General features: G+C 35.3%; 1 protein-coding gene across 2 annotated transcripts in view; it reads right to left on the reverse strand.

Annotated features, from left to right (window-relative positions):
- Positions 1–12,008, reverse strand: part of IRSp53 (Insulin receptor substrate 53 kDa) — a 1,482,105-nt gene that overhangs the window by 868,288 nt on the left and 601,809 nt on the right. For both annotated transcript variants that reach the window (XM_069839560.1, XM_069839559.1), the window contains exon 3: positions 8,908–8,983. In XM_069839560.1, coding sequence (XP_069695661.1) covers positions 8,908–8,983 — 76 coding nt within the window. The remainder of the gene's footprint in view (positions 1–8,907; positions 8,984–12,008) is intronic.

Consider the following 12,008-nt stretch of genomic DNA (forward strand, 5'->3'; position numbering starts at 1 on the left):
GTATATTTTCTTTAAATGTACAGGCGGATAATGTTATTGTATATGCTTACTAGTCTTCTTATTATGTTGGATATAAAAAAGTGAAAAAATACAACTTGTAATATGGAAGAATATAGGAAATTTCTCTTTGTGGCCCAGCTGTAGTTCCAGGTCACGAAAGTTGTGGCACCAGGTGCACTCTCTAATGAAATGCTCTTGCTCTGACTTTGTATGTGGTAAGTTTCAACATACGGTTATAACCCGAAATTTGTCTATGTGTAAACATTTGCTCAGTATCACAGATGACACAAAAAATGTAAATAAGTAAAGCACTTTGACAACTGTCTACTTATCACAAAAGGAGGTTGGGAGATATCCTTTGTGGAGAGATCAAAGGGTAGCTTAAGAGAAGAAGAAATCAAAGAAACACAGTATAAGGAACAAGCACAGTACCAAATGCACTGCAGAAGTATCACATGTGGATATAAAGAGTGTGAAGATAATGATGTCTATATTAGATTAGATTAGATTAGATTAAAATCATGAGTATTACACAAATACTACGGACATAGTCATAATAAAAACAAAGCAGAGAGAATAAAATTATATTAGAAACATGTTATTATAGCTCGCGCAAGAAACGATTACCGAAAATCAATGATGGCGTTGCTGTCTGTTTTGACGTGTGTATGTAGGCACGCCGAAGGGCGAGAGGTGCGGGCCGATGGAAGTACTGTCTATTCCAAGAATATGAACAAATGAGGACATCGCTGTGGAAATAAAGAACGTAGCAAGAGAAAAATTCGAAGCTAATTAAACGCGCAACATATGTTTACGATTGAAATAATAATACCGTGCGATACAAGACACGTATTCACATGCAATGGAACAAACTAAAGTCGTAATGTAACTATCACAACGCAAGACTGATTCTATCGATGTCATTTCTCTTCTGACTATACTCTTGAATATAATTTTCCTGTCACCCGCTTTTCCTTATCGCATTGTTTCATTCGCATTTCTTCTGTCGGTATTTCCTATTTGCGAGACCTATAACAGAGGAATCAGAGTATTCACTGATACTATAAAAGGGATGATTAATCATCCAGCGTTTTAAAAAATTCTTAAATGTGTTATAGTTAACAATGTGCGCAGACTTATGTAATCTATTAAACATAGACACTGCCACGGACATAAATTGTATTTTAGTTGTTTCCAATCTAACATTAGATTCAGTCAAGTGAAAATTGTATCTTGTATTATAGGTAATTATGATTGTCAGATCTGTGATAATAATTTGCTAAATTTTTCTTTACCTTCAGCAAAGAAGTGAAGATGTAAAGATTAATAACAGTCAGAATAGCCTCATTTATGAATAATGGCTTACAGAGCGCATCATAAGCAGAACCATTTAAAATACGTAAGGCTTTTTTTTTTTTTGTAGAAGGAAAACATTAGATACACTAGAACTATTTCCCCATACAGAAATACCATAGGTTATTATACTATTGAAGAAGGCAAAATAAGCACTTTTTACATATGATTTAGGCACCAGTGATTTCAATTTGCTTAATAAATAAATAACCCTTGAGAGTTTAGTACAAACATTATCAATGTGTGGGGCCCAAGAAAAATTTGGGATCCAGTACAATTCCTAAACGTTTAGCAGATAGCTGAGAGTTGTAAATTGTGGAATCACTTGACGTAAACAACACATGTTGTGTCTTAGTCTGATTTAAACAAAATCCATTAGCCTCAAACCAGGTAGCTGTTTCGTTAAAGCCTAGATCATGTATGTAACAGATAGGTCGTCCTTATATTATAATCGGCAGCACTTTGAAGAGAACAACCGCCAGGATCGCGACCCGTCCGCCGTAAACGAACACGAGATGGCAGTACAGTCGCTAATGCAATTCAATTTTTTTTCCCCCAGAAATGTAAGTTATATATATTTAAGTACCAGGTTGCAAAATGGAACCATGACTTTTACAAGATGTATGTAACATAGTACATGATTCAGTATAAAAAATACAATTTACATTCAAAAACTTTCACCAAGAGTGAAGTGTTTTACAAGAAATCACTCATTTATTAAACATGAGAAATTACTAAACTATTGAGCAATGGATTTGGATGTGTTCTTAGAGGTTATATAAATTTGGTTCTGGCATTTTGAATATAATCACTAAATAACATTATATTTAGTAACTCATATAGTTGAGAGTTACTGATATCATAGTCTGCTCCCGTGATTGTCCTACATACTGATCTTTGTATTACATGCAGCCTTTTAATATGACGTATATGAGTATTTGACCAAATTTCACAAGCATATAACATATATGAACGGATCAGACAAGTGTATAACAAAACTTTGACTTTAAGAGAGATGCGACTTTTGAAAAGAAGATGCCCACACGGTCAGCGCGTCTGGCCACGAAACCAGGTGGCCCGGGTTCGATTCCCGGTCGGGGAAAGTTACCTGGTTGAGGTTTTTTCCGGGGTTTTCCCTCAACCCAATATGAGCAAATGCTGGGTAACTTTCGGTGCTGGACCCCGGACTCATTTCACTGGCATTATCACCTTCATCTCATTCAGACGGTAAATAACCTAGATGTTGATACAGCGTCGTAAAATAACCCAATAAAATAAAAAAAATTGAAAAGAAGATACAGCAGCATGAAACGTTGAAACGCTCTTCAGATTAAATTTATATGTTGTCTGTAAGTCAGTCTTCTATCAAGATAAACGCGTTTATCTTGATGCAATTCAAATGGGAATTATGACGTAACTCTTTATGTAACAACTAGATGGCAGCATAGTAAACCTGACAAAAGTTCTTACTGTCAAAGCCTATGAGATCGAGCTATCTGTGTATATATTATCTAGGGTTAAAGGAGTTGTCCATAACAAACTTTATATCAATTATGTCATCATTAGTATGATACAAAATAGTATCATCAGCAAATACAATCGAGTTACTATAAATATTTTTAGGCAGATCATTTATCATATTTAAAAATAATAGGGTTCCCAAAACACTGAAATACGCAATCGCATTCATCTCCTGAATTCGCAAGTGGCATTTCCAGTGTCATGATGAACCTATTTATAGGATTCTGAAGGAAAAGTATAACTACACTCCATTACTGAAAACATTTACAAAAGCAGGGCCGTGGTTGCTTGGTTACAAAAAGAATGCCGGGAGAGCATGCTTATACCATTTTCCATGATTTTTAAAAAGCTGCAAAAAATATGAAACACGTATAAACCGTATCAGCAATTGTAACTGTGTGGAATTTATTTAAAACCCTCACACTTTGTATGTGACAGAGTTAGGGAAAATTTGCATCATAAAAGGATTTACAGTTCCATACGTGTGGCTGTGATGGGGCGGGAGATGAGAGGGTGGTAGAGGGCTTTTCATTCAAGAAGAAAAGGGTGTGAGGTGGTGGTGGAGCCGATTGAATTGAATTTAGTTGTTCAAAATCCCTTGCTCCGACTCTAACCCCTGCTTGCTTGCTGGCTTCCTATTGTTGACTCTGTTCCTATGGGTAGAGGCGGGGGAACTAGACGACGGTCGATCGTGCGGGCGCCAGGGACCATACCCACCCTCTGTGCGACGGTAACCACACTGAACAGTTTCTTCATCACACTTAAAAAGTCTAGATTGGTCATTCTTAGAAATTAATTTCTTTTATTTAGGCTTTTAATCATTTTGTAAATTGCTGATTGACGGAAACTATTGTGAGGGATGTGAAAAGTGGGAAGCAACAGTACGAGGCCGACAGCCGGAGTGTGGGCAGTACGTTGGAAGTGATGACTACTCCCCATTGCAGTTACTGAAGAGTAAATTTATGGAAAGAATGTGACCTAAGACGGCTCGAAAATCATGCCAAATAGCAGTGACTTTTTAAAATTTTCACCTTGAAACAAAATGAAGCGAAAGAGAAAATTTTAATTATTTTCATGTTTCAATGAAATATATAATGGCAGGCTTGGAAAATGTTAAGACATTCGTATAAGTAAACATACAAATGACATTTTACAAAAACATATTATTCTCTTGTCACAGTGGCTCCGAAACAAGTAGAATTGGATCCTTTTTTTCTGGCAGGAATGTGAATATAGGCTATATCTCTTTTATAGAACTGCCCCAGTCTTGTCGTACGCCATGAAAATGAAACATCACGCTGTTGCTAATTGCAAGTACGTTTGTATTGAATAAAATATTCATAGAAATGATAGGCCTATCGTTATGCACTATAAGGCACAATCTTTAAGGAATTAGAATGCTTACAAGTAAGGCCTATAAAAATTATTTTAATTTCTAGTTTCAAATGTATCATATTATAGTAAAGAGGATATAATATACCGAATATAAAACCATAATAGCTCGATGGTAGGAAGGAAAAATGGGAGAAGCGAAAACAAATGACAGAAGAAAATAAAAGGAATATAATTGAAAAGAAACGAAAAAGTGAAGAAATGAATAACTATAGAGACAAGTAAACGACGAAAAGTAAAATAACACGCGGCGATAAACGAAAGAGAAGTGAAGAGAAAAGAACGAATCAAGAAGCAAATAAATATAAACAGATGACGGAAAGAAAAGTAAGAGACGCAAGAAAAGTTAGAAGCGACGAAAAGAAAAGTAAGAAACCATGAAAAGAAAATTAAGAATCGACGAAAAAAAAAGAAAGAAGCTACGAACAGAAAAGTAAAACGCGACGAAAAGAGAAGTAGGCAGTGACAAAAAGAAAAGTAAAAAGCGAAAAGTGACGAAAAGAAAAGTTAGAAGGAAGGAACAAATGATTAGAAAGCAACTGGAAGAAAGGTTAAGAAGCGAAGAAAAGTAAGAAGCAACGAAAGGAAAATTAAGAAGTAATGAAAGGAAAATAAAGAGGCAACGAAAAGAAAAGTAAGAAGCAACGAAAGGAAAAGTAAGAAGCAACGAAAAGAAAAGTAAGAAGCAACGAAAAGAAAAGTAAGAAGCAACGAAAAGAAAAGTAAGAAGCAACGAAAAAACTAAGAAAGAACGAAAAGAAAAGTAAGAATCAACGAAAGGAAAATTAAGAAGTAATGAAAGGAAAATAAAGAGGCAACGGAAAGAAAAGTAAGAAGCAACGAAAAGAAAAGTAAGAAGCAACGAAAAAACTAAGAAAGAACGAAAAGAAAAGTAAGAATCAACGAAAGATAAATTAAGAAATAATGAAATGAAAATAAAGAGGCAACGAAAAGAAAAGTAAGAAGCAACGAAAAGAAAAGTAAGAAGCAACGAAAAGAAAACTAAGAAAGAGCGAAAAGAAAAGTAAGAATCAACACAAAGAAAAGTAAGAAGCAACAAAAAGCAAAGGAATAATTGACGAAAAGAGAAATAAGAAGCAACGTAAAGCAGATGAAGAATTGACGAAAAGAAAAGTAAGAAGCTAAGAAAAGAAAATTAAGGAGCGATGAAAAGAGAAGTAAGATGCAACGAAAAGAAAAGTAAGAAGTGGCGAAAATAAAAATAAGAGCAACAAAAAGAGAAGTAAGAAGCAACGAAAAGAAAAATAACAAGTGACGAAGAAAAAGTGACTAGCGACGAAAAAAAGTCAAGAAGCGACAAAAAGGAGTAATAAGTGACGAAAAGAGGGTAAGATGCGATCAAAGGAAGATAAGAAGCGAAAAGAAAGGAAATGTTCATACATTGAAAGTAAAGAATTATATATGTATAATTCCAGACCTGTAAAAAAAATTGAAGAAATAAATGGACAGAAACAAATTAAATGTTTCGGAACAAAATAGGAAAGGAGTGAAGAGAAAGAGCGACATTAAAAGTGAAATAAAAATGAAAAAGAGAGACAGAAAAAGGAAGAGAATGAAGGTATTGTAATAAGGGAAAGGGAAAAGGAATTAAGTATATATGAAAAGACAATTTTTATTAGGGAACTGCTATCGTGGAGTGAGTAACGCATCTTGTTCTTTTGTTAAATAATACAATAGGCCTATATGGCATGGTTCACAATACACTGTGTCAATATGTACTGTGCAGTAACATCACTTAAACAATACAATATAAACTAAACAGTACATACGGAAATAACTTCCTATTTAAGAGAGCACTCTATTCATATTTTAAATTGAAACTTTTTTATCTTACAAATGTAATTAAATACGGTACATTTCAATAGTAAATGACATTTATTACGCGGCATTGAAGTAATGTATTATGGAACATATAAATTTCTTGCAGTTAGTTTGAGTAGTAACGTGCGATACAGCGCTATCAACAACACGTAGAAAACAGACAGCTAATAAAAAGGCTCAAGAGACAGAGAGACAGAGAGAGAGAGAGAGAGAGAGAGATAGCGAGCGAGGCAGTGTGCATTGTTTCATGGGGGACGGCTATCGTATCGAACGGGGAGGATGAGTTGATGAGGGCGGACGGGGGCTGAAATCAATTAGTATGCGACTGACAAACAGGGGGCAGCACTTAACAAGGTGGACTTGTTCCTAATGAAATTCCTTGTGCGGGCTCACCGCAGAAATAATTAGAGGACCACCGTGTTTTTATTGCCTGATTGGAAGGCACAGTGTGCCCAACTAGTATTTCCCGATGCACAGATTGCGTAACAACATGTGTGACAGAGAGAGAGGTGTCCGGATATGCAGGCCCCCTTGCGGTCAAGTATATGCAAAAACCAATTCTCGTTATATTCACGCTTGCTAGATTTTGCAAACAAATCAGGCGCCCCTCTATTCCTCGTTTGCTGCACAAAGTCCCTAATCATCTCATTTGCCAATATTACCACTTTAAGCTTTGCGTGGGAGGAAATAATCAAGTTAAAGTATATATTTAACCATTCGATGCATAACTACCGCCCTTCTATCTTCATCATAACACGGCTTTATGTTTGAGTGCCCCGAGATTCCTTGTCTCAGTTCTGCACAATGCCCCAAGCGGTAGCAGTTTTTATTTAAGTAGGTTATTTTACGACGCTGTATCAACATCTTAGGTTATTTAGCGTCTGAATGAGATGAAGGTGGTAATGCGCCGGTGAAATGAGCCCGGGATCCAGCATCGAAAGTTACCCAGCATTTGCTCAAATTGGGTTGAGGGAAACCCCCAGAAAAAAACCTCAACCAGGTAACTTGTCCCGACCGGGATTCGAAACCGGGCCACCTGGTTTCGCGGCCAGACGCGCTCACCGTTACTCCACAGGTGTGGACTTCCCAAGCGGTAGCATTAGTAGGTAAAAATTTAGTATACCTTAGGACGACACCTGGCAGGAAGTCAAATTTAATCTAATGCACTGGAAACAGGCGTCTCAACAAAAAATCCACCTCATTGAAAATAGTGTTCATATGTAAAATAAATGTGATAACAGAAAGAATCTAACGAGCTTAAGTTATGACTTAGCACTTAAGAATCACCCGAAGAAGTTTCACCTGTAGGCCATATACTTTTTTTTTATTTTACCAGAGAACAATTTTTGTCTCTTAGTAAGATCGTACAATTCTAGAAACACCCCTTTGAGGTGCAGAAGAAATATTGCCACTGCATTGCTCGTGAAGTGTGGAATGACTCCAGCTCGACCACAATCATCAGTTAAGTCACTACACTTCCGCCGCTCTTATTTCCGGCAGCCAATCGCGTTGCAGGTCGGCTACATTTAAACGTGTGCGTCTTGTGATTCGCTCCTGATGGCGTTATGCATTTCCTAAGGCTCCATAAATACTTAATATAAGCTTAATCGCCCTCAATTTTGGCTCTTTCGTTGGCGCTCGCAGAAAGCACACGAGGACGTTATTTGCCACTAAATTATTTGCTCAATTACAGTGCATTTGATTTATTATCATAGGAACTACGATATGATAATGTTTAACGGTGTGGCAAATAGATTCCTCGTCTGGTAGCTCGGCAACGAAAGAACAAAAATGGCGAACGATACTACTTACCTAGACTTTATAGAGCCTTCACTTCTTAAAGTGTAAGCAAAGAGGAGGAGTCACGACGGGAATAACAACGTAGCGACTATAGTAGATTTCTCATCCCCTGCTCGTCGACACCAAATAGGTCACAGGATTAGATCAAGTAAGGAAAAGTTGGTAAGTGTTCAAAAGTAAGACTGGAAAAACCTGCAGGAAATGTCAAGTTGCTCTTTGCGACAAATGTTTCGCTACTTTGCAAAATAATTTTATGCTTATGACTGATATGATTGCTAGCTTTCATAGACAAATACAATTAGTTAATTACCATTGCTTATCTGAATATTAATCATTTTATATATGTTAAATAAAGCATGTATCAATTAAACAGTTCCAATTTCAAAAATCGGTTTCATTTGTAATAATTCCCCACTTCACTTCAGTAGAGAACATTTAGTACTAGAGACATTACAACTGCCCAGTGGGTCGTTAACAACTCGTCTCAAAGGCTACTCGTACTTGAAATATAATTAAAATTCATATTTCTCGTCACCTCTTAGGTCCTCACGATGAAAATACGTGAAATTTATAAAGAAACTTGAAGAAGAAGTTCCGGACAGATAATGGGTTTCATGCTCTGCAATAATTTATAACCAAGTTCCTAATGTAATACTGAATATTGCTGTCTCGCGAATTTTAAATATATCTCAAATTGAATAATTACGTTTTACAAGTATTTGATCTACATATACTAAAATTGAAACAATTTTGTAAATAAGTGATTTTTAACATTCGGATTCCTTAAATCGCAGCAAAATATCTTTCAGGAGAGCACAGTAAATTAGAAAAATTGGTAGTTCTACAAATTTTGCTAACAACCCCGACGTAAAAAATATCTCATTTTCTACACATATTAATACTATGCTATACAAGTAAGTGTATAATGAAATGACACTTATTCTGAAAAGAACAAGATCTGTGTACATTATACGAAAAATAATTGATTTATTAACTCACCATGAAGAGCCTTGAGATAAGCTTTCCCAGCGTTGATCAGTTGGCGAGCACCAGGATTGAATTTGTCCAGGATGTTCTGTAATAAAATGAAATTCACATGCTTAATAACCGATGCTGTATCACCCATGCCACCAACTATTAAAATATTTCTAATTGTCACTGGAAATTTTACAATGTTAAGTAGAAAACTAGATCACAATTCATCAATAGCCTACATTGAGAGGAGATTAACTGAAGTCAATGAACTTGTCACGAAAGAAATCAACATTAAAAATAGGAGTAACAATATAATATTAACTTACCAATAAAATTAATAATAATAATAATAATAATAATAATAATAATAATAATAACAACAACAAAAATATAATAGATACTAGGAATCTGTTTTGACTCCATTTCATTTCTCTACTTTTCCTAAGTCATACAAATTTCATCTCTCTATCAGGAAGTTCTACGCTAGTTTAAGTATTCTCTGATCTTACATTCTGTTAGTATGTTATTTTTACATTTTATAAGAGAAAAGCGCAATAACTTATAGACTTTCAAAAACACCCTTTCTTCCGTTCATTGTTTTAGCACATTTTCCGCTATAATTGACTATACTCCTTAAACATGAGGGGTGTTCTGCAGTCTTAGAAGCTTATTAGACATCCTGCTTCCCACAACATCTAATTCACATATACATCGGAAAACGTATTATTTATCTTTCTTGTGTTAAATTTTATATTACTTCGTTAACAGGTTTCAGTCTGCTATCGGCCATTCTTAAAACTGGTTGTTGCTGGTCTTGGCGCCTTTTGTTTGTTTTTCCTATGGGGTGTGTTTGTGTAGTGTAATGTGGAGTCAAAGAAGTTCCAGCCAAACACACTACACAAACACACCCCCACAGGAAACATAAACAAAAGACGCCAAGACCAGCAACAACCAGTTCTGAGGATGGCCGATAGCAGGCTGAAACATGTTAACGAGGTAATATAAAATTTAACACAAGAAAGACAAATAATATATTTTCCGAAGTGATGTAGTGTTAAAAGTTGTGTAATCAGGATGTATATGCCACATTTACATTTATGAGAATGAAATATCTGCGATGTATGGAATGTTTTAAACAGCTATGTAGCCAACTTTTTTTTTCAATAATAGTTACACGGGTTCGTCGATATAGGAGAAAGCCAAAGTTTAACTACTTAGATATAACACGCGGAGTAAGTCCCCTGCAATCGGCAAGCATCATGTTTAGGTATAGCATGAAAGTCAAGTATAGTAAAAAATCGATTATACGGGAATGGGTATTTAAGAATTGTTAATTCATTATTGTGAATCTGATACAACGTTAAAATAGACGATGTACCATATTGTAAATAAATAAATAAAAATAAATAAATAAATAATTAAATAAATAAATATTACCTTAAAATTACTAGCAATATTCTTAATATTTGCGATGTTTTCCAGACGTTGAATAGGGTAAATTAGGGTCTGTTGGACAGTCGGGCATGTTGGACACTTTGTACTTTAACGTGTTACCTCGCCACTTGTGGGCACCACATTCTGCTAGAAGTCAATGACGGAAGTAGCCACGAGTAAGTTACTTCCGTAACTGACTTCTAGCAGAATGTTGTGCCCAGAAGTGGCGAGGTAACACGTTAAAGTACAAAGTGTCCAACATGCCCGACTGTCCAACAGACCCTAATTTACCCTAATATTTACACTTTGTCCGAAATAATGTGTTTGTGACATGATGCCTTACCAGTATGAGGGGGATTTGATTTTCGTCACAACAGACCACGTTGTACTGTATTGCTGCTTTATTTAGACTCAAATGCATTCTACTAAACGGCGGAGGAGTGTACTAACAATTACATCGATAAGACTCTCAGACTTGCAAAACCTCTTAGGAATTACGTAAGTTAAGAAATAAATACAAAAATCTTATCAGATAATATGTGGTGACTGATACATTAACTCGGACTTGTTAGTCCCACATTCAAACGCACTAACATTAACTCATACATCATGAAAGAGAATATAAATCTCCAATTCTCTGCCTCTTAACTAACGAAGGAACGCTTTATTTGTAGCTAGGAAATTAACCATTAATGTCTGGCGCTAATTATTATGTGGAACACAATTCAGAGTGAAATGAATGTAAGCGTGTTAGCGTCTTTTACAAAACGAGTGATAACATATCAAAGTAGAAAGAGAACTCTGATAATTCTTTGTTTTGATTAATAACGCCATCTTCATTTCTGTGTTGGAAAATAATTTGGTCCGTTCCATTATGAAGTTTTCCATTATCCTCTTTCCGAAGCCCGGACAATAACAGGCCGTACGGAACTTAATTTTTCTTTTTACCAGTCGAGCGAACATCCTGTGTAGACAATCGCTCTGCTCCCGCCTGTATATTCCCTGAAGGAACATGCAAAGGCCTTTCATCGTTTTATTTTATACGCGGATAAATTTTATGTTTAGTAACGTGAGTGTTAAGTCGTTTAGGTATATGTAGCAATTATTGGAAATCTCTGAAAGCTTTGCAAGAATTTAAAAAGTATACGAATATTAAAATTACCATTAATAAAATCATTAGTGACACTTTTATTACCAACAACATAATAAATTAATATAGATGAACACAATATAATATTTGTTACTCAGTCAAATGACAAATCAATGTAAAATAATGACTTATATTATATGGCCATTAAGTTTTATATACATGAGCTACAAATTGCAAACGTTTTCGCCCATTCAGGCATCTTCAGGTACAATTATACAATATCTCAATATCAAACTATGTAGCTATTACATTGGTGGTAGATAAACTGTTTAAGATTAATGGTGTACAAAACATTTCCATAATTAAAATGTAATATTACGAGTCATAAATTAAAATAATGTTAAAAACCACGTAGTGTTGTAATTAAACTTCATAATATTCTGTGGAACTCTTGTTCAGCAGAGTCCAATAAGTGATGAATTATGTCTGAAATATATAAATAAATACGAAATAGAAATAGGAAATTATCAAACGTAAAGGTGTAATCGGAATTGGATTGGATAAGTAATAGTACTTACGTCGTTTGAACGTGGCAACTGTA

Source organism: Periplaneta americana, chromosome 11 (genome assembly GCF_040183065.1).
Source record: "Periplaneta americana isolate PAMFEO1 chromosome 11, P.americana_PAMFEO1_priV1, whole genome shotgun sequence".
NCBI classification, from domain to species: domain Eukaryota; kingdom Metazoa; phylum Arthropoda; class Insecta; order Blattodea; family Blattidae; genus Periplaneta; species Periplaneta americana.